This window comes from Ictalurus furcatus, chromosome 6 (genome assembly GCF_023375685.1).
Source record: "Ictalurus furcatus strain D&B chromosome 6, Billie_1.0, whole genome shotgun sequence".
Taxonomy (NCBI): Eukaryota; Metazoa; Chordata; class Actinopteri; order Siluriformes; family Ictaluridae; genus Ictalurus; species Ictalurus furcatus.
This window is the reverse complement of record NC_071260.1, coordinates 10,767,066-10,790,464: the sequence shown is the minus strand read 5'-3', so window position 1 is coordinate 10,790,464 and position 23,399 is coordinate 10,767,066. Positions and strand designations below refer to the sequence as shown.

Genomic DNA, 23,399 nt, shown 5'->3' with positions numbered 1-23,399 from the left:
CTAACAATCTGGCCGTTTGATTTGCCCGAGAACTAAAGGCCGACAAAATACGAAGGCTGTGTTTAGGAAACCAAAATTGCTGCTAATCAAAATTCCCATTTCATGCACAATCTAGCCTCGATACTCTTTTATTTCAGAGGAACATTTCTTTTTTTTTTTTCCCCCCACCACACACACACACACACACACACACACACACACACACACACACTAAAGGTATTCATTGCTTAAAGTATTTCATTCTTTAATTTTCCCTTTCAGGTTTTAGAACAACAGCCAAACAGAAGCAGGATCACTGCTGGGGCGTGAAATTAATGCCACTGTTTCGCGTTGATAATCCATTTAAAAAAAAAAAAAACACCCCCAAACCTCCTCCCAACAACAATCAACACCTTTCCGTGTAACTTGGGGCAGCTGTTGCAATTTTTATATTGTAGTCAACTTTATTAGAGACCACAGAAAGCACAGCTAGAGAAATGTCCAAATTAAAACCCTTTATCCAGTGTCCTGCGAAAAAGTGAAAGGGTATGTCCGAGATAAACACATTTCTAACCAGCAGCCGCAAATCTTCTGTTAAGACTGAGAATCTGTGAGGTGGGTGAGGGATTAAACTGCCAGACGCTCAGTGTACAGTAGTGGGTGGAAAGGCAGTTATCGCAGGACTTGACAAGTCTTCGTTTCTGCCACCTGTGTTAATTTGTCCTGTGTTTTTGGCATATCAGAATTTGAAGTGTTACTACACAATTACACTTAACTGCCAGATCTGATGGACTACTGGATTGACAGCCAATCAGGAAACTGCAATACTAGAGGTTTTTTTTTTTTAATGTTAGTAAAGTCCCACTCCACCGGGCCTTTCTTCTATCAAATCCTAATCGAGTTTTAATGTTTGCCTAACATTTATAAGTCCATTCATTTCAAAAGCCTTCAAGAATGACTTGAAAATATAAGGCCATTTCACGCAACCAGGCTTTGAGTTTTGGTCTGTTTGTGTCACTTCGGTTCCTCCGATACAGTCAGTGAGAAGCAGGAACATGGATTAAAACAGCCAGTGAAAAAAGGGCTTAATGCCTACTGCATTTTACAGAGGTTGCTATTAAGTTTTTATATGTGGGGTGACATTTTGTAAGTGCCGAAACAGCAGTGGTATAAGCTTTACGGCGTCATTAGGTCCTGACCTCAGGTTGGCCAGACTCGTCTGACGCTGCAGGAGAGGATCCTCAAACGACAACGGATCTGTCATGGCACTCAGGGGTCAAAGCAATCCGTTTTTGGAGCCTAACATACCACGGCAAGACATGGTGTTGGCTTTCGCCAAACCGAAATGTGAGAAATCACATTATCTCCCTTAAAGATTCTTTTGTACTAGGATCTTTGCACATGCTTGATTATGAGACTGAGACCACTGTACACGAATCCATGAGTGGGAATGTCCCTGAAATAACACATCCATCAAGCGGCTAACCTCTCTGCATCTTCTGGAGGAAAGAAAATCATAGTTGCACATGAGGAATGCTGATAAAAGATATTAGGAACCATTTTTCAACCGGAGGTGCGTCAGGTCCTATGCCAAAAGCAAGAACGATGGGCCTCATTTTGCTCTCAGAAAATAAGGGGGCTATATAACAACCTGATTTCATTTCTTCCTTTAATTCCGATCTCACATCTGCTGCACCTGAATTAGCAATACATTTGTATTAGCTGCATGTCACAAAGGCAGAGGTAGCAGTTTAAAAAGGGATTTATTGTTATAATTTTTCCCCCAATGACCAACTTAAACGATTTCAGCATCGCAGATTAAAAGGGGGTAGCGACCAAAGGGTCCAAGCACTCACGTGCGGTTGACATGCAAACACACTTATAGGGAAATATGTTATTTCATCTTCCTCTTTACATTTCTTGACTACTTATAAATACCTAGTTCTTGGGCCCCCTTAATTATACGTCGGTTCATTTCCAAACGCAAACACTATGAATATATTTAGACACAACCACAGCGCAGCGAAGGCCTCCTATTAACCTTTTCTGAGCCTTGGGGGACTCTGTCACAACCTGGCAACCCCAGGTGCAGCCCACAAGAGATTCAAACCACAACTTTGGCTGCCACTCAGCCTGAGTGGGAAGCGAAGATTCCAGCCGTGCAGCTCTGCTCGGGCACAAAAAGGATAAAAATGGATCTGAACCGAAATGTGAGGTGGCACCGCCTAAGCGGAAAACATGGACGGCGGTCGCAGGTTTCTAGGTTGTTTATTTTTTACTTCTTGTTTTTTTTCTCCTCTCCCTTAAAACTATGCATGTAAAAGAACTCAGCGTTGAGGTCCTTGTGCTGTGGATGTTGTTTTACTGGAGAGGTGGTGAGGCAGAGGCAGGTTTGTGGCTGTGTCTGTTATGAGAGTCATGAGTAATGCTTTATTTTAGTTGCCTGTAGGACATGTTTGGGGGATTCTGACTGCTTATTCTTGTACTCCTTTTGTACTTTATGTATTTGCCATTTATAATATACTACTTACCTGTTAAGTGTCGCATTAATCAATCACTCATGATGACCGCATTATGGATGAGTTTCAAGTTATGAATTTTAATAATAGTTTAAAAAAAAAAAAAAAAAAAAAAGTAGACTCTTGAAAATGGAGAGCTTTAAGCGATTTAAAAAAGACGTGCTTTAAAAAAACTCCGTGATATGGGATGCTACTGATAAAGTGCTGCTAAAATGGTCTTTTCCCATTACGTGTCAATCCTGATTGAGGTTCGTATGTGCACATCTCTCATGACGTGTTGCTGGAACCTGTCGTCAACAGAGATCTGTACTCCTGTCCCAAAGCGTCCCAGGAAAACCTTTTCGTGTTCACCTAAAACAGAGGTATGGCATATGATCAGGATGTGAAACGATCAAATCACTGCTTAAAATTCTAACTGAAGAATGTGGAATTTGTGATCAAGGACCCCCCAAAATAAATAAATAAATCAATCAACCTCCGTATAACTGACATCCATAATGTGATCAAAAGTCATTATGATATAAATATTACCAAACCCGAAGATGTAAATAAACACCTACCTGAAGAACATGTTGTCTCGCTAAATGAGGATGCTTACAGAAACTCTTAAGTCTCTTAAAGAGTTGCTCAGGTGTTGAGTACAGATACGAACCTACATTTTTTTTTTTTTTTTTTTTAAAGAAAAAGAAATACATTTTTCATTACACACACACACACACACACAAAAAAAAAAAAACCTCAAAGCACTGAGCAACCACTTCCAGCATTAAAAATGCACCCGACTCCATGCTGTGTTATGTTTTACATTATTCAACTGGGCTTGGGTTTTCTTTATTTAAATAAAGAACACCAAAATGTGTTATGCCCAATACTTTAGGCCTTAAAATGAATTACTTTGGTATAATTTATAGCTTTTGTCTGTGACAATTGCTATTTTGCGGTGTATGAAAGGCTATGTGATTTTGTCATCGTGTCATCTTCAATGTCAAATTCTTCAATAGGAAGAAAAGCAAAAAAGAAAAAAAAAAAAGAAGTGAAATCCTACCAGGGAATATTTCTGGGTAGACAAGAGCCTTTGGACACAGTGGGTAGCAACCACAATGCACTGCTTCCAACCTGTAACACCAGGTCAGTTTAACAGAAAACTCTAATTAGATATAAAGCTATTAAAAAGAATAATAATAATAAGAAGAAAATATACTGCTACAATCCACTTACATTGTGACAAAGAATATATATATTTTTTTTATAAAAAAAAACAACAACATTTTAGATGTGTATTTTCTCTCAAGCAGTAAAACAGTCGAGTCTGTTTTATCCGTCGATACTTTTTTCACAGTGGCCACTGTAACGAAGCGCCTTTACAGAATCCCATATTCCGCCCCCTAATGAGCAAGACGCGGGTGACTGCGGCAAGGAAGGACTTGGTTAGCCGGCTTAACGAAGAAATCATAAAAGGAGCCAAACCCCCAAAGGAGAACTCCTCTTCTTTGTGGATCTGTTTGGTCAAAGTTTTGGCCCAACACAGCCAGGGATGGAATTCACGCTTCGCAGTGTCCATGTCAAAACTACAAAATCCTCAGTGAATACTTAAATCTGGGGTAAACTTGGCTCCCGAATGACTCGCCTCATACGAACCCGCCCTGTTAGCTGCCAGCGGAAAATGACCGGCTGTTTAAATATTTTGTAGAATGAGCGTTAATATTTCACGAGCCCATGCATCACTCGCCTCGCCATCAGATCACCATCTCATTCCCCATGCTAAAGCCATGCATATTTTAATATCCGATTAGCTCGCTGACAATCAGCTCTGAATTTCGGTAGATTTGACTGAGCGACAGGACAAGACTTCTCAAAAATAAACTTCTGGTGGTTTTAATGTCGATCATGGTAGGGGGGGGATCTGGTGTGACACTTTTCTCTCAGTCACTTGACACAACAAGACAAGAACCTCTGTGTCATCTCACAGCGAGAAACAGAAAATACCGATTCGCTTTCTACAACGAACAGCACCGTGTTCTCATGAGACGTGTTTCGAACACTCTTTGTCTAATGCAAGCCCCCGCCTCCACCCTGATGTCTTTTCCCTCAAACGCTAGACACTAATCAGAACTATAAACTAAATATAACCACCAAGTGCAACCAACAAATGTTTCCCTTGCTGATCTACCGCCGGGTGAGCGTGGAAACTCGTAGGCGCTCGGCTTCGGTCTCATGAAACTGATTAAGATCAGGTCCATGTCAATGCAGTTAATGTGCGAGAGCACAAATGCTTATCAGGCTTTTCATCTCAAATATAATTAGCCGATCATTCTGCTTGGCGGCCGCGCTGTTTTTCTGCCGGGCATGGATGGGTGTCTGCTGACAATTAATTAGATTAGGCTAATTTCCACAATAACGAGGACAGAGTGCGGTAGAGAAAGTCCCTCCACGTGGGCGTGGTGCTGCTCATCATGTGACGAAAGTTACATGGGACCAAATCAGGGCTGCCAGTAAATTTAGGTAAATGTATGTCTAGCTAATAATATACTGGATCGACTATATAAAACATTTCACTTAGGGTTTTATAAAAGTTCATGGCCATAATGCACAGATCTACATAGTAAAAGCATGAGCTTGGGGTCTAAAGCCTGTAAACTCTGCAGGTGCTTAATTGCAGGAACTCGGTGTATGCAGCCACACACATCCAAACACACACACACACACAACCACATGCTCAAGGGCCTCCTTGTTTATTCCCTTTGCTATATTTTGACCATGTGAAATCACAAGCAAGCGCGCTCTCTTTTTTTTTTTCCTTCTTTCTTTTCAGTCCCTTTGAAAACGATCAATGCGTTTAATTACCATTCCTGAAATCGTACACACTAGACTGTGATTATGTTGCAGAAGTGACGTAGAGCTGCTTTTTATGTAATACAGCGCTCTCTACCAACCGCTTAAGAGTGAGAACGACAAGAGAGACGCAATCAAAGCTCGACCGTTCTCATTCACACATGGAATGAACTCTGTACTGTCTGAATGTAAAAAAAAAAAAAAGAAAAGAAAGAAGGTGCTTTATTCTTTCATCTTCAGTGTTTTTTCCTGGTCAGGGTCTGGAAACCATGGAGACTATCCAGGACGAGAGGTGAGGATACACCCTGGATGGGATGCCAGTCCATTACAGAGCACCATGCACACACATTCACACATAGGGGCAATTCGGAATAGCCAATCCACCTACGGCATGATTCGGAAGGCGGAAGGAAACCGGAGAACCCAGAGGTAACCCACACGGACACAGGAAGGACTCGAGTTCGGGATCGAAACCAGTGACCCTGGAGCTTGGAAGCACCAAAAAAAAAAAAAAAAAACCCCTATGCTCTACTCAAAAAATACCACTGAGTATATTTCCAGCGATTTAGTCTCTACCAGGCCCAAACGCTGACATTTTTGGGTTCAAACTACACTTCACCCTAACCAGACATGTCCCATTCCAGCTACTCCTACCCTGATGTAACCACACACCACTCAATCTTATTAGAGGTCTTCAATTTGTGCATGTCTAAGCGAGTATACCCGATTTTCATTTGATTCTGGCACATCTTATACACAGTACACTGTCGACTGGTCCTGCTATAAATTCACAGTAGGGAAACCCCATTTGTAAATGTTAATAAACAATTAAATGTTCAGTAAACGCCCTTCATTAGCTCTCTCTCTCTCACACACACACACACACACACACACACACAAAAGCATATCCAACAACGTTATTTAGTTTTGGTAAATCGTGCGTTATGGATGTTTCCTGGTCCTACCACATACTCACAGTGGGGCCACTCCATTCATAAGAGAAAATGAAGAAAACGCCCTTCGTTAGCAGACTTACATGGCCACGCCGAAGAACTCGTGCTTGGCCGTGGAAACGACAACATCTGCTTGGCATAGCGTTCTGAGGTAGTCCTCCTTACTGGGCATGAAACCCCAGTGGCGGATGTGGCGAGCCAACCGTTCCTTAGCCTCGGCGAAGATGTCTGCAAAGTCCGAGACCTCGGCGTCAAACACACGGGTAATTAACAGAGAGAGGCAAGTTTCTCCTTCGGCCGTTAGTTTGTTTTTCGCGAAATGAAGACGAAAAAAAAAACGTACGAGGCGGTCGTAACGTTCGGACGTATATAAAAACGGGAAAAGGGCAAAAATAATCAATGGCGATCCTATTAGTGAAATCGAAATGGATTGAAAGAGTTTTTAGCATGATTGCCTTCCGAGCAACCGTAAACATCGTTTCGAAATATGAGTAACATTTATGGCGGCCCATAAGCTGTTTATGCTTCTATAAAAGTTTTGATCTCAACAGAAGAGATGGTGAGTCCTGTAAGCTGCTAGGTGTGTGAATTAATTTAAGGCAAACACTATAAATATGCAAGTCTGTCCAAAAGACATTAAAGCATAATCATCTGCTAATGGAAGCATTTTTTTGCCAATGAGTACAAGTCATACAGGACTAATGGATGATCTCTGAACTGTTTAACAAATCAGTCACTGTTTAGCTGCGGTGCCGATGAAGCCTGAAGGGCGAGGCGCAGAGGCACGTAAACAACACGTATAAAACTGACTTCCACTGAGAAAGACACCGAGTCTAATGAGGAATCGCTTTCTGAACGTAACGGGAAAAAAAAAAACAAAAAAACAAACCTTTGCTTCATGGTGTGACCTGGTTCAACTTCCTTTTATTTTGAAAGCAATGTTTCTCAATTGAACTTTCAAAATAAATATAGGTCCCTTTCTGCACTCTAACTCTTCCTTATAGAGATCTTTATGGGTCTCAGCGTACCTGGGACGTCGGTAAATGTCTCCCCGAGGACGGACACTTCAAAGCTCGGCTCTCGCTCGCTCAGCTTTAGCAAGGTCTGGAAAAACAGCTCAGGGTCTTTGTCATGTTCCCTTCAAAGAAAGAAAAAGAATAGGGATATGTCTCATCGGCGCTACGATATTAAAGTGCAGAATTGAAACAAGACGTAGTAATTTCGATGCCAAAAAGAGCCTAAATAAAAATCTGCTTTTGGTGTAGATTTCAGAAACACATGAATATTAATAGCAACAAACACACAGGGTTCTGTAAACGGATCTCTCTCTCTCTCTCTCTCTCTGTCCTTTAAAGTAATAACTCAAACCATCTCCTGCTAAGGCCACACGCCCAAAAATTTCAATCGAAACGCATGAGCTGGAAATAAATATCAAATGGTCCTTCCATCTCTGCCTGTAACACAGTCCAGAAGTGAGGCAAAGGCCCGGGCGCACGGGGTATGCTCCACACTCGAATTGTGCTGCCAAAGCCTTTTCATTTTGCAGCTCATTTCCTTCTTTGAGCGCCTTTAAACAAAAACGGGCCTTCCTTTCCAAAAGTGACGTTTGTTGAAGGTCGAAGGCAGATTACTGAAGCGCTTGACAAAAGATGCCACCCCGCCTGGGCCGAAGCTCTTTAGATGAGGTATTAGCACAAAGCTTATTTATCCTCATTTCCGCTTCTTTTATGCTGCCACGTCCCCCCGTGGCTCGGCGCTGATTCCCTCATTAATTTCACATCTTCTTTGAATTGAACATGTGAATGTAACCCTCCTCCGGTCTAAGCGCGGTTGACCCGTGGTGAGGTGACATGGCGCCTATTACCCGTCCTGTCAGCGAAGTAAATAAAAACGTAATCTGTACACGGCATGACGCCTTATTCCCTACTGACACCCAAGCCCAGGGTTAATTAATATGTCAGCTACGCTACTCCGGGATTGCAGGAGGCTCGATGTGTTGCTGGCACTTTGAGAGTACGAGACGAGAGAACGCAGCCGAATGTCCCTGCCAGTCCTGCAGATCAGGCTTTAGTATACCAAGTTTCATTTGCAATATTAACTCTGAAAGCACACCCGAATATCCACTGCGGTGCACGTCGCATTCAATTACTTAGAAGCGTCACGGACATTACGTGAGGCAGAGATTTTTGCACACCGTTGTTTTGCTTTTTTTTCCCTCTCCCCGGCATTCCCCTTACGACCGCTTCCGTAAACAGTCTTCGCCCGAACGCGGGCTTGATTAGCCGGCCTTCGCTACAAGACGGAGCACAAATAAAACAAATCGAGAAAAGCTCGTTCAGTGGGGACCCTCATTAGCACAGTCCTTTAACACTTAAAAGAATATCATCCTCTAGTTCAGACAGCTATAATTAAATATTCCCCTTTAAGTCGCACCCAAGAGGTGCATTTTGAAGGGGGAAAAAAATAATAAAATCTCCGACTGTATTTCCAGCGAACGTTAAAAGGATTCGAGTCACGAGAAAGTGGAAAGCGGTAAATTAATGGGACGTTTGAAAGCCCAGGCACGAGATATCGGGGGATTGATAAACTAGACAAAAAAAAAAAAAAAAACAGGGGAGGAGAGGAATGTTCCTCAAAGTGAGAGTATTTCTGTATGCATTATAATTCCATATGGAACATACAGTGCATATTCAATTAGTACGAGGAAAACGTACCCAACGTATTGTTTTGATAATGTTTATAAAAATGGGATTTTCAGATTTTATCTTGGCTACTTGATCCAGATAAAGCTGTTTCCAATTGAGCACTGAAAGGCAACTCTTTTCTAATAAGTTGCACAAAACCCCGAACGCTGGACTGAAACCGTTGTCTTAATATGTTGCATATTTCGGAACGCTGAATGGCAAATGTTTTGTCATTTGGGTTTGGGAATGTGCTGTTGAAGCTGCTAGTCTGGCGTGCGTCATGCTCTTCGATGCACAGTCACTCCGAAATGGCAGAGTTTTGGCTGTGAGCTCATGGGGAGAGGGTGGTGCCAGAGGAGCGTTCAGGGGCAGTGCCAATGTGGTGCGGTGATGCGTCAGTGCCCGCGTCTCTTACACTTGCTGATTAGTGCCTAGAGAACAGACTGGGAGGGGGAAAAAAGAAATTAAAGAAAGAAAAACAGAGTGATGCACAAACACGTCTGGATTTGCAGAAGAGAAGATACAGTGCAGGTCCAGGAGGTTTTCCTTTCCTACTTACAGTTACAGAACATAATTCCCATCCACTCCGTCTATAGCCGTTTTGTCAGTGTTAATCTTTGCTTATAGTGAAAAGAGGTTTAAAAGCATTTTCACAAGCGGGAATCTCGCTCCACTAATATTGGCACCCTTAGTAAATATGAGCAAAGAATGCTGTGAAAAATTGTCTTTATTGTTTAACCTTTTGTTAAAAATATTCACAAAAATACTCTGCTCTCATGGATATCGAACAATTGCGAACAAAATACAGGTTTATCGAAAAGAAGAAGAAGAAAAAAAGTTAAATATAGGTGTGCAACAATTATTGGTATCGCTATGAATTCATATGAGAAAAATATATTTGAAGTATATTCCCATCGATATTTTACACTTTTTAGTACACCTAGGTGACTAGGAACAGGGAATTGTTCAACCATGACTTCCTGTTTCACAGGGGTATAAATATGAGGTAAGACATAGGCTAAATTCCTTTAGTTATTCATAACAATGGGTAAGAGCAAGGAATACAGCTGTGCGCTAAAAGTTTGCTGAGCTTCACACAATGGGAAGTGGCTATAAGAAAATAGCACCAGCATTGAAAATGCCCATTTCCACCATCAGGGCAATAATTAAGAAGTTCCAGTCAGCTGGAAATGTTATGAATCAACCTGCAGTATTTTTGTGGATTTTTTTTTTTTTTTAAACAAAAGATTAAACAAAAGACCATTTTTCACAGCCTCCTTTGCTCATATTTACCAAGGGTGCCAATATTAGTGGACGGCACTTTATATGTTGTAAACCAAAATAATAATAATAATAATAATAATAAAAAACAACATCATGCTCATTTTAAACCTGTTTTGATACTATATATATGATCTGGAAGGGATTTATATATAATTTTTCAGTTTGTATGCAGGAAATTTTTATTAAACCAGTGGATCGTTTTGTTAAAGCAAGATAAGATCATATTAAAGCCACCGAATGCAGATAGTCCGGAGGCACGTAATAAATAAACACCCAGGCGTGAGTGTGTTGGACAAAATGTACAGCTGCAATACAGAGAACCTTATCGACACGTGGACTAGCTTCCTCTACAGATTCATAAATGAGTTTCAGTATACTGGTCATGTAAAAAAAGTCCTTGTAATGGTAATATCAGTGAGAGTTTATTACTGAGAGTTTACAGCCTCGTGCCACATTTCTTAGATCTGTGTGTGAGGGACTTTTTTGCTTTCTTTCTTTCATCTTCAAACGGACAGCTAAAAACTCAAATCTGAAACTCATGTTTAACTTCAGTTTCTACTTCCCTCGCTTTCAGTTAAGAGCTGCTATTCATTTGTGTTAAGCTTTAACACATGAAGTATGATTTGCTGAGTAAAACTCGGACACCGGCTGCAGTTTCTTTTCGGCCAATCGGCATGCTCTGAGGTTTAAGTAATGCTGACCGATGGCTAAATATACACGGTGTTCGAGTTTCGGTATTGGTTAGCAATTTTGGGGACTGGAAGTAACATCAGGCTGGTTTTGGTAGATTTGGAAACCCTGCTACTGACGAGATGTGCCATTCAAGACCGAAAGAACATATTTAATCATTTATATGCTTCAGAAACCATAACCGATTCAAATATAAACAGAAAAGAACTCAAAAGTGTCATTTATAGTAACTTCTGAAAGTCAAAATCATTTATATATATACACACACACAGCTTTTGCACAATCAAGTATTAAGCTAACAAAACAACAAATTAAGAATATCTATTTTACCAAAAATACAATTTGAAGGTTAAGCCTGACATCATGATCACGCATCCCTCATAAACGCTTGATTCGTTTCAGCAGTTGTGGCATCAACACCTGCACACACAGATCTCTGACCTGACTGGTCCCGGGCAGCGCCTGCAATTAGACAGCGCTGTAATCCGGCCCAGGATGAACGCCTAACCAGGCCACAAACAGATTAACAATCTGTAAGCAAGTGATGAGAGGGGGGAAAAACGGGGGGGGAAAAAAAAAAAACGAAGCTTAGTGGAAAAGAGAAGGGTGAAACAGTACACACTGTGTCACGGCTTAAATCATACAGATAATCCAAGCCTCCTCTTTTTTTTCGAACCAGTTGCTCTGGCCATGTGTAAACCCTAATTTAACTCGGCCTGGCTCCAGCGTTTATGAAACGCGCATGTTGCAAGTCCTTAATCCATCTGTGTTTTGCTCAGTTTTTCAGGAGATTACAAAACGGCCCGCTTTCATTACTGGTACAAGAGTAGGTGAGACGCAGCGACCCAATGCAAACAAACACGGATAAATCCCAGTGCCAGCGTAGAAACTTCTGCACCGGTGGTCTTTTTTTTTTTTTTTTTTTGCGCCGGTTAACCTGATTTACGAGCGTTTTTTCAGTCAGGAAACACACTGTCCCCGCCAAGAGATGAGAGCAGAGTCATGGGAGAAAAATGTAGCCCGAAAACCTTTTTCTCTCCCCGCTCTGTAGGCTGAGCAGATGAGGCAGAGATACAACGCTGCTTGGTTTCCATTAATGCCAAGCGAAGCTCTAAAATATGGGGAGTGGAAGACATTTAAGCTTCAGCAAAAGCCACAGAGCGGTCCTGCGGGCAGTGGAATATTTTCTCATCCCTCCCCTGCTCTTTCCTGCGAACAAAGCTCAGTGGCAGCGCAGTTCCACATTGTCGTGGGGAGGACGTGGCATCGTAGTGGGCCTCAGCCCCTATTACTGCCGTAGAACTATTGTAAAACAACTGCTATATCTGCTCAATGGCGTTGTTATTTTTTTTTGCGCGTGTGTGTGTGTGTGTGTCTTCTCCGTTTCTGGAGTGAAATGAGAAATAAAACCGCTGTGTACTTAAAAGATCCGAGCAGAACAGATTTAAGATTATACGTCTAGAATGGCCTCGATGGTCCTTCTCTGTTGCACCGAAATGATTGCTTCATGTTGTACCGAAAAACATGTGGGTTGTCCGTGTTCCATGCCCCCGCCTCGCTGTCAAACATAACACACTGATCCAACAGGCTGAACGATTTCTGTTTGGAAACATGAGGAACATTTCGAGATGCCAAACAGTTGGATTCGGCCTTTTGTTCAAATCTACCATGAGAAACATTTGCCATTCGCACTTTGTACCACATTTCCCTTGGAGGTTAAGCAGAGTCCAGTGTGAAATAATGATTCACATAATATACAAAACTTTGTTACAGTTGGAAAGACAGTTGACATACAGGCTTTAGTTTTGCAGGTCCAGCCAACTGTGAACCGAAGTGAACCGCAAAACGTTGAGCTGGACAAGAATATCAAAACACCTACCAACGATGGGGCCAAACGATGTGCAGGGGCCGTGGCATTCCTCTTTCTGGATCAGAACACTGCTTGGACGCTAGTCGATGCTCCGGGTCTTCTGCAGCACACTCGTGTCTTAGTGAGATTCATTATAATGAATACCGAGCAGGAATAAAAGTATTATCTCAAACTGCATAAATAGAGAGCATATACAGTGAATTTATATAATAATATATATATATATATATAGAGAGAGAGAGAGAGAGAGACGCGGTTTATGCTATAAACGTGTCAGTATTATGTCATTTACCTAGCTGCTGCTGTTTCAGGATGCTTTCGGGAATCTCGCGAGTCGATATTATCCCGAGACTGGGTTGGTCTCAACAGGAGCTTGTGTTCCGGCAGAAATCTAGAAAAGAAAGAAACCGTGGCGTAAATAGTTGCCGAACCCCAAGCATGACAAAGTCGATATTTAACTTTTCCTAACGTGCATTACATCTCTCAGTCCCAAGGTCCTTAAAAGTCCTCATGTGCATCCTTTTGTTCCGACCGAGGAACGAGTAATTAACGTGCAACCCCAGTCAGAGAACCCAAAAATGTTGATTACTTTACAAACGAGCACACGTCATCTTTTTTCCTTTGCCTACACTAGGAAATCTGCCACGGTGCCATTTAGTCGTAGACTTAAAAAAAAAAAATAAAATAAACCCAGGTAGGCGTTTGAGTGACATGCGCTGTACGTGATTATTACAAGTTCGTTAAAAACAAGTCAGGTTTTTATTTTGTGTTACTGTGTGCCAACAGACAGCTATAAAACACGGGAGAGACATTCCCGACTTCCCTCAGACTGCCTATATGCTGCTTCGCTGCACTGGGAGGCCTAATTGTAGGTTGTGCAATGGACTTCGGCCAATTAGCTATCCGAGAGCAAAGATTCCCTCCCGTCGCGTACTGACGCGTTATTATTTTTTGCAGCAGAGCAGAACTGAGGGAGCAGCCATAAGCCTGAGACTCAGCGCTGAAGAATGAGCCATCGATGGCTTGAAGTGAGCATGATGAAAGACAGCGATAGTAGCATCCTATTCGCACTAAACAAATCATAATAAACAATGGCATTACACATAGTCGTTTGATTTCATTGGCTTGCACGCTCCGATTCATGCAGACTTTTTACTTTCAATGCCTTTAAGTCCTCTCTTGCCCACTAGCTACAAATGAATACCACAGAAACCTTGGACCATGGCAAGCAAAACACAGTCCTAGTTTCTCAGATAATCTCTAGTAGACAGTGCCATGCCTTCAGCAGTCATTTCCCAAAGGAAGAAAGTTCATTATTTTGGCCTGACTGAAATGGATCCTCTAAGTAGTGCCTTCGCGGCGCCAAAAACTTTGTGGTGGAGGGCGACGGCGCGGGATGACTAACTACTAACCGATTTAGCACAGTGGCCCACAATATGTTTGCAATACACGGAGGAGCGTTCCAATTGCTGGAGATCTCATCTACTTCAAAACGAAGTGAGCTATAAAGTCAGGAGTGTAAAAAAAATCAAAATAAATAAATAAATAAATAAATAACTTCTCTTTGAGGTACACACATACGACTGACTTTTGTGGTGCGGACTGACTTTTCGCTTTACGCGCTCCTGGTTAGCTCGTGGCCCGGCTGAGTCTCAACCCGCGGTCAAAAACTGTTCACTGTCTACGTGATGATTTGGTGTCCTGGAGTGTTTGGGCATCACCTCCACAAAGCAACATTTAGTCGGAGAAATTCATGTCAACCAACAGCAGTCTGGCTGGCGGGAATTTGGTGCTCGACAAATTCTAGAAATAATAATAACCCCCTACTGGATTGTTTACACCTGGTGCAGTAATACTAATACAGATGTAATGGATGTATGGATGACACTAGGCTTGGGTGATATAGATTTTTCTAAAATCGCGATAAACTATTGAACCGTCCAAAAGCAGTGGCCTAAAAAAAAAAGACAAGAAATCAAACATTTCTGCCATTTCAGGTTTAAGAAGAGTGCGGGACGGCATAATAATATTATCCGCTGTGTGGTCAGGACCTGCTGGCTGGCAGCGGCAACCATGAAATCTCAGCTTGATGGTTGTGTTTTAGATGATTCTGCATTAGTTGCACACTAAACAGTAAAAAAAAAAATACATTTTTGACATACATAATCCTGTGAAATTAGTCGATGTGTAATGTCCACTCAAAGTGCACTAATCGATGCAGGAGTATTTGATCACTTTCTAATCATCGTCACCATCAACACTATTTGTAAAGCTTTAGATCGGACCCTTCAATTCATTTTTTTGATTAAAAATGTCCATGTCCTGTTTTTGACCATTTTCTCGCTAGAGAAAAAAAATAGAGGGGAAGCGGGCGGGATTTCCAGGAAGTGTCTGTTAATATCAGAAAGCTCAGAACATCTGCACTAATCATTCCCGACACATATTTTTAAATGTTCTATTGGGGAGAAATAGATAATCTGCTCTTTTGGCATATTTTCGAGTGAGTACCAGCGTTCTCCGACTTTCAATTGCAGAGCTACTGAACAACATATGTTTTGTTTGGCAGTTCTGGGTCACTGGCATTACTGGATATCGTGGCAGTGTAAAATTGTGAAGAGATGATTACATCTTCAATATCGTACATTCCTAGACGACACCTTGTTAACGTTTTCTACGGCGCCGTTGTCTTTTAAAAGCGTTCCTGGTCATTTTTTTGTCCATTTCACCAAAAAAATCGGTCTGTGCGTTCAGGCTTTTAATCCGTATCTTATAAAGCCAGTTTTCGCTCAACATCTGGTAAGCAAAGTTTTCATACATGTGATTAAGCATCATGTTCTGAGAAACTATCCTCTCTAACCTGGACAACCGAAGGCTTTGCATCCAAATGCTTAAAAACTGGCAGGGGTGTCTTTTAAAAGTAAGTTAATTATAGACAGGACATTCTTAGACTGTTCCACTCTCCAAATTAGTATAGTACACAAAAGTAAATGATAAACCTTATATCCTCCACCAAACCTCAAAAAACTAAACATCGACGGAGGCCACTCAACAGCCTTGCCTCGACCAACTTGGAGCCAAAGCTAAAGTTTTGGATGGATGATTCTGCAAACAAATAAGGAGAGACAGAGCTGGCCTATGAAACACTGCACCAAATAGATGGGGGAAAAAAAGTACTTGGACAGAGCTGTGAGCAATGGAGGTGCTTCGCGAGCTCAGAGGAAAATTTCATTTCAAGAGCCATTTTGAAAATTACATGAAGCCGGGTTTGACTAGGCAATAAAAACAGGGCCATGTCCACCGGAGGGAGAGGTACTTAAAGAGAATGCCGCCAATTAGCTTATTTATAAATCAACGGCAATTTCAGTGATGACTTTACCTCACGTTTGATTAAATGTGAAAGGATGGCAGGGCAAAAGAGAGAGAGTGGGTTAAAAAAAAAAAAAAAAAAAAAAAAATCAAAGTCAAAAATCATTTGATCTAATTTTCTTTATTGGCAATAATCACAAGCGGTTCCGCTTTCCCGGGCTAATGAAAAATGCCATTGATCTTGAGGTTGGCCGATGCAATAGCTCAGAAACTGAAAGAGCTGGAAGCGAGTCAGGCTCGGTCTCTACGTTTTGGGCAGCGCTGCAAAACCGGGCTGAAGTAAAAACTCTCAGGATGACTTAACGCTCCCTGTGCATTAAACAAAAGAGACTGATCGTGCAGAGGTTGAACATGGGCAAGGGCAGAGCTGGGACTGTACCGCTGGCATCATTAATCTCATCATAACGGGCGTCCTGCACGGTGGCCTGACAGAGGTTGAACATTACGGGCACAGGAGACCTGAAGAGAGTTTCGGAAACGTGGTCCGAGAAGGTCATTATTGCACATTAATATCCACATTCATCACTTTGGACTGACCTCACAGGGGCGGCAGGACTCCCACCCCGGATCTGGCTCGTAGCCTTTACTGCGGCTTGTTAAAATGTGGCGTGAGTACAAAACTGTACCTCTTAAAGCCTGAAGAGCGAGTAAATGGAAGTAAAGCCATGGAGTGTATCAGTAATACTGTCTGGACAGGTCTGCTTCAACTTACTAAATAGCATCATGTTTTAGAACAAGGCAAGAAAACTTTACTCGCACAATATGAATAAGTCCCAGAAGTAGAGCTGCATGAATAATCATTAAAATCACAATGCCGCATCCCTTCTCAGGGCAATTCGATTGAAGAATAGCATTTGTGCGCCACTATTCCCTACTATCTGCTTATTTGACATAAGTTACTAAACAAACGTTTAACGAACGGGGCGACTGACTCATGCCGCTGCATATCCGTCCCGCTCGAAACGTTTCCGGCGATGCGTTACGCATAAACCATGTTTATCAACTTTGATTTTCACCACTAGGAACATTGCCACGGCTAATTATTTAACCAGCTGTTAACGTGGACTAAAAAAAGTGCAGCGGCCACACTGAACACTTGGCAGCCTGATATGATTAAAGTGCTGTTTTTGAGGAAGTACTAACATTATGGGAAATAAAAATGCCCTATGAGTTAATTCATTTTTGCTCCTAATCTAATAGTTGTACTTTTCAATGACCCTGAAACTTCAATTGTGGAGCTTGCGGTACTAAGGATGAGTCAAAAGTATGCTTCGTAAAATGCCAAAACAAAGAAAACCACATGAAATGCAATTGTTAACGCAGCAATCCAGCAATGTAAGTGTTACCATGTACAAAGAGAGCCAGTGAGTAAAATTGGAAACATGTAGTGCAAGGTTCTCTACAAAAAGCCTGCAAAAAAAAAAAAAAAAACAACAACAACAAAAAACCAAATGTACTATATACAATGTACCTGACTTTTTTTCTTTTGTGTGTGATTTTTGCACACGGGGAAGAAAGACGGTAAGTACCTGAAGAAGCTCCAGAGTTTTCTACAGTCGGAACAGAGGCTATGAACGTATGTCATGGGAACAATGGGATGGCGCTTTGTGTGTGGTTGTCATGCAAAAGTGAGAGAAATGGGAGAGAAACACCCGACACAGTGGAAAAACGTGGTGTCCTTGAATGGAAATCTTATAAAGCAACAAAATGATCTTTCGCACTATTGACAAATCGTTTAAATGCTCCTCAGGGGGTTTCCAGTGTGCTGGGAATGCAGAACATAAACAAGCTCAAGACCTTTTTAGCTCTTCAAATATTCAGTGGAAAATAGGTCACAAGTGCTACAAGATGACTTTCTACTAGTAGTAGTTATATATTTGCGCATTTTTTTTTTTTTTCGGCTCTAGAGTTGGGATGTAATCCACATTACATCTCATATCAACAGTTTCTGTTCCAGCGTATGGGGAAACCCAGAGGAAAGTCTTTCCATGTCATTCAGTATTCCACATTACTGAATAAAACAACTCATCAAAAATCAAAGACTGTTACTTTTTTTGGAATACAAATATCTGAATGATCATGATTACATATTTCCAATCCCATGGCTAGTCGCCAGTTACTTAGGACAAATATCTCAAGTTGTATTTTTTCATCCTCGTCCTTGCTTCAATCCTATTTATCACGGTTTGCTCGGAGCACTTCAAAGCACCATATGGACTCGATTGTGGCTCGGTCCTGGCACATGCGATCTGTAGATCAGAAGCATGCTGTACCTTTGGGTTTCACCGTTGGATTATTTTCACAGGGGACATGCTGAGGACTCATTGTGACTCTGAGCCTAGAGATCCTTTCTTTGCTTTTTTTTCCCCCAGAACAATCCAACAAGAACAGCGAGGTACAATCTAACTTGAATGAAACAAATGAGAAAAGGTGCCTGCCAGATGTTCCACCGACAAGATTAAACGCTTGGCGGTTTGATTAAGAAAGCCCCGGACTCTTCATCTCCTCACTCCAACCGCATTACGGCTTCAGAGCAATTGGAAAAGAAAGAAGAAGAAGAAGAAAAAAAAAGAAAGAAACCGTTGCAAGGATGAGTGATGTGGTGTATGAGGATTTGGAGTTCCACTGCCAAGTTGATAAGTATTCCTGACCTCTATCGGGCCACGCTCTGGACAGCTCTGAGTTTAAGGAAGGACAGCGCTGAACAGAGTGCTACATCTTCATCTGTGGTGAACCATGTATGAAATTAGACAGGAGGCCTGTGGTGTCATTTGATATGGTCGTGTTTAGAGTACAGATTCACGGCAAATCAAATGGATATCCACAAAGTTACAAGGTATCTGCATTCAACATTGTGTCCAAAACCCAATGCATCTTCGTGTCGGTGTAAAAATGTATGTACATCAAAAACAAGGTGAACAACTTTTAGTGAGACAGGAAACACACTTGCCCAGAATTTACGTCTGAGGCTGAATTGTTCACGTAATATTTGTGAAAAGATGCAGATCACCACAACCAATGCAAACCTCCCAAATGTGCCACGAATTTCCATCCAGAGATTACCACTTGCATAGTCTTAAACCAGGAAGGCTTTTTCATTAGTGAAATAACATGGCCCAGAACAAGACTTACTCCACGTCCGAGTGGCTTTGATCTAACTTTCCAACTTTGCCATTGTGAAACTTTGATATGGAGCCGTTTCCTTTTGAACCTCATTGAAGGAATCTCTGCAGCAGGATATCCTGCCATCTGCTTCTGCAACACAATCATTCCACGAGTCAGTCATTGGAGGCAGGCCACTCCTCGGAGAGTCACATCAATGGCTTTGAAGCGCTTTTTAAAACCAGCCAAAGAGCCCCCCCCCCCAAACTTTTAAAAAAGTAACTTCAGTTATCTGCATCGAGTTAAATGGGCTAATGAAAACCTGTCTTTCCAGACAATGGAATCCCAGTAAGAAATCATTGAGATACTGTTTCCTCTTGATGAGGATAATTCGACTGGGGTTTCGGTCACATGAGAGGGTGTGTCATTGTTAAAATCGTGGTCTCTAGGATCAATACGGTACTAACGGTCCATTTTATGCCTCAAAGACAAATGGTACGCTCATCCCAGGAAACATTTAATACCACTTAAGTGAAAATAACATTGGAAGCTTATGTAGTAAATTTAATGAAGAAATGCACAACAAAACAATTGGAAAATGTACCATAACAATGTCCAGTGGTATAGATTAGTCGGCTTATATGTGGAATCCTGAATTTCTCGTGATTCAGTACAAAAACAACCACTGGGCTTGGACTGTTTTATTGCCGGAGCATAACTTTGATCTAGAAGCTTGCATGCTTACTAAACTGTGTTCAGCATCCCTAAAGTTTCGATTATAAATATTTATGAAGCTTCACCACTCCTTAAAAGCATTTCCTTCTACTTCCAACATCTCTCCACCACCCAAAAAAAAAAAAAAAAAAAAACTTCACCGGGGAAATGGAAAGGTTATCCTACGACATTACACGAATGGATACTCGACTATTACCTCATTAGAAAAGGTGCTGCGAATAAAAAAAGTATTTAAATTCAAAGTGTGTTCATCCCTTGTCCGTTGGGGTATTTTACTTTATTTTACTTTACATATTTTCAAAATTCGTAAACAATGTTGGTTAGAATCCTCGGGCATGTTGACGGATGACCGGTCATGCGTATAATCACTTCCTTACACTCTGTGATTTTCCTGAGGATGGGGCAAATTAGCATCTGAAAATGAGCTGAGAAACACTGTAGGCGAGAACCTTGCGTCATCGCTGTCAGTTCACTTACAGTGCCTCTTAGCTGTGATACACACACACACACAGAGCTACATTTAAGCATTTCAAGCGACATAGGAAAAGTTTTGGAGTGCATCTACGCATAAGCATACATACTGTACAGTACAAACGAAACTCCTGGATTTTGTAATGAATTTTGTGCGAGAGCCGAATCTTTACTTAGACACAATTAGATAAGCCATGTTGATTAGGAACATGTGACTGATTTATGAAACTTATGAGACATGGCAACATAAAAAGTGATATTGTACACACTGTCCAAAACTAATCTGAGCTGCCAGTTTATTAGATGGCTCGTTCCTTGTAAGTAATGCCTTTTGGATCAGAAGTCATAATGTTACGGTTTAAGCATCTATCCTGTATCTCCATCATAACTCCATCATAAAAAATGTACGGATATGAGAAGAACATTTGCATGATAGATCTTTATTTAACTCAACAGGGTGGAAATGCCACACTAAGCTGTTCTATCAGTAAATTTAAGTATAAGATTGAGAAAATGGATGTTTTTTTCATATTACGTAATGTTACAGATATTCATTTAATGAATCGTTTAATATTAAACATAAACTCACAGACCACTTTATTAGGAACACCTATGAACCTACTCATTCATGCAATTATCTAATCAGACAATCATGTGGCAGCAGTACAATGCATAAAATCATGCTGATATGGGCCAGCAGCTTTGGGCAATGTTCACATTGACCATCAGAATGGGGGGAAAATGTGATGTCAGTGATTTTGACTGTGGCGTGACTGTTGGTGCCAGACGGGCTGATTTGAGTATTTCTATAACTGCTGATCTCCTGGGGTTTTCACACACACAGCAGTGTCTAGAGATTACTCAGAATGGTATACATACACACACACACACACACACGTACACACACATATATATCAGAATTTGGCACTAACAGCATGAATCCATGGACCCAACCTGCCTTGTGTCAACACTCCAGGGTGGTGGAGGTAGTGTAATGGTGTGGGGAATATTTTCTTGGCACACTTTGGATCCGTTAATACCAATCAAGCATTGCTTGAACGTCACAGCCTATTTGAGTATTATTGCTGATCATGTGCATCCCTTCATGGCCACAATTTACCATCTTCTAATGGCTACATCCAGCATGATAACGCACCATGTCACAAAGCAAAAGTTGTCTCAAACTGGTTTCATGAACATGACAATGATTGAGTGATTCCTTATATTTAAATAGCATGGGGTGGGGGGTAATCTTCTCAACCACCACTAGGGTGTAACATCCACCTGGATGATGCAACGGCAGCCATAGTGCGCCAGAATGCCCACCACACCACCAGCTATTAGTGGAGTGATGTAGCTAATTCAGAAATGGGGATTATTAGCGGGCCATGATAGAGAAGGGCCAATGGGGGAATTTCGCCAGGATACCGGAGTTACACCCCTACAATGAGTTCAGTGTTCTTCAGTGGCCTTCCCGATCACCTAATCAAAATCCAATAGAACACCGTTGGGATGTGGTAGAACGGGCAATTCGCAGCCAGAGAGTGCACCTGAAAAATCTGCAGGAATTGAGTGATCGAATCATGGTCCAACACGGGCCAGAATCTCAAAGGAAGGTTTCCAACATCTTGTGGAATTCCATGCCACAAAGAACTGAGGCTGTTTTGAGAGCAAAGGCAGGCCCTACCCAGTATTCGTATAGTGTTCCTATTAAAGCGCTCAGTGACTGTATATTTTTATAATATATTTATTATAATATTATATATGTGATAATATATTTAATATTACAGAGTAATGTTTTAAAAACTACACCAGTTTCCTTCAGTGACAGAAAAGGTATCACACACAAGTAGAGATGCATCGAGACCAATAGTATTGCAAAAGAAAAAGCTGACTACCTGGTTCCAAGGAACACGAGTAACCAGAAATGGCAAATCTGGCAACAGAGAAGAGCAATAAAGTGACAGGGCAACTACGAAAATAGATGGTGATTTGTTTTACAATTATATACAAACAGGTTAACAAATCCACGTGTATGGTTTAAGGAAATTTCCTGGCACATTTCTAATGTCTACCTTTAACTAATACATTGCATTTCAGTTTGTTTCAATGGATCTCGCTTTCATACACGTGGATCAAATTAAAGAAAAAAATGACATGAATTTTTGTTTTCTATTTCAAATAAGGTAAAACAACTGCGAATAGTCTAGTAGATTTAACTGTTGCTAAATAATAGCTGTGAAAATACCTCATATTATATTAGTTCTTTTGGTTTGAACCAAAATTAAAATGTACTTAAAACAACATGAACACAGTGAGATGAATAAATTAATCAGCAGCTATAAATGATTTTTGACTAGAATCTTAAACGATAGTGTTTACAATACACCAATAGATCATTAATTTCATTACAGACTTATAAATAAGAGTTTGAAATAACAATGCTAACATTCATTAAAGTTCTAATATGATGCACTATACAAGTATGTAGACGCCTGACCATCACACCCATTTATATCTGTTGAACATCCCATTCCAGATTTAGTCCCCCTTCTGCTGTTATAATAAGCTCCACTCTTCTGGGAAGGCTTTCCACTAGATTTAGAAGCATGGCTGTGGGGACTTGTGCTCATTCAGCCACAAGGGCATTAGTGAGGTCAGGCACTGATGCTGGGGTGCAGTCCATCCCAAAGGTGTTCGGTGGAGTTGAGGTCAGGGCTCAGTGCAGGACACCCAAGTTCTTCCACATCAGCCTTGGCAAACCATGTCTTCATGGAGTTCGCTTTGTGCACAGGGGTATTATCATGCTGGAACAGGTTTGGGCCTCTTAGTTCCAGTGAAGGGAAAGTGTAATAATTCAGCATACAGAGACATCATATACAGGTGTGTGCTTTCAACTTTGTGCCAACAGTTT

General features: G+C 41.3%; 1 protein-coding gene across 5 annotated transcripts in view; it reads right to left on the bottom strand.

The window, feature by feature from the left end:
- Nucleotides 1–23,399, bottom strand: part of gtdc1 (glycosyltransferase-like domain containing 1) — a 59,570-nt gene that overhangs the window by 1,232 nt on the left and 34,939 nt on the right. For 4 of the 5 annotated variants that reach the window (XM_053626501.1, XM_053626499.1, XM_053626498.1 and 1 more), the window contains 7 exons: nucleotides 13,104–13,202; nucleotides 12,821–12,928; nucleotides 7,312–7,421; nucleotides 6,367–6,511; nucleotides 3,544–3,614; nucleotides 3,059–3,150; nucleotides 173–2,849 (listed from right to left, as the gene is read on the bottom strand). In XM_053626501.1, the coding sequence (XP_053482476.1) occupies nucleotides 2,766–2,849; nucleotides 3,059–3,150; nucleotides 3,544–3,614; nucleotides 6,367–6,511; nucleotides 7,312–7,421; nucleotides 12,821–12,928; nucleotides 13,104–13,202 (709 nt within the window). In that variant the 3' untranslated portion in view covers nucleotides 173–2,765. Of the gene's footprint in view, nucleotides 1–172; nucleotides 2,850–3,058; nucleotides 3,151–3,543; nucleotides 3,615–6,366; nucleotides 6,512–7,311; nucleotides 7,422–12,820; nucleotides 12,929–13,103; nucleotides 13,203–23,399 lie in introns of those variants that run through there. The other variant, XM_053626503.1, reaches the window with a different exon arrangement.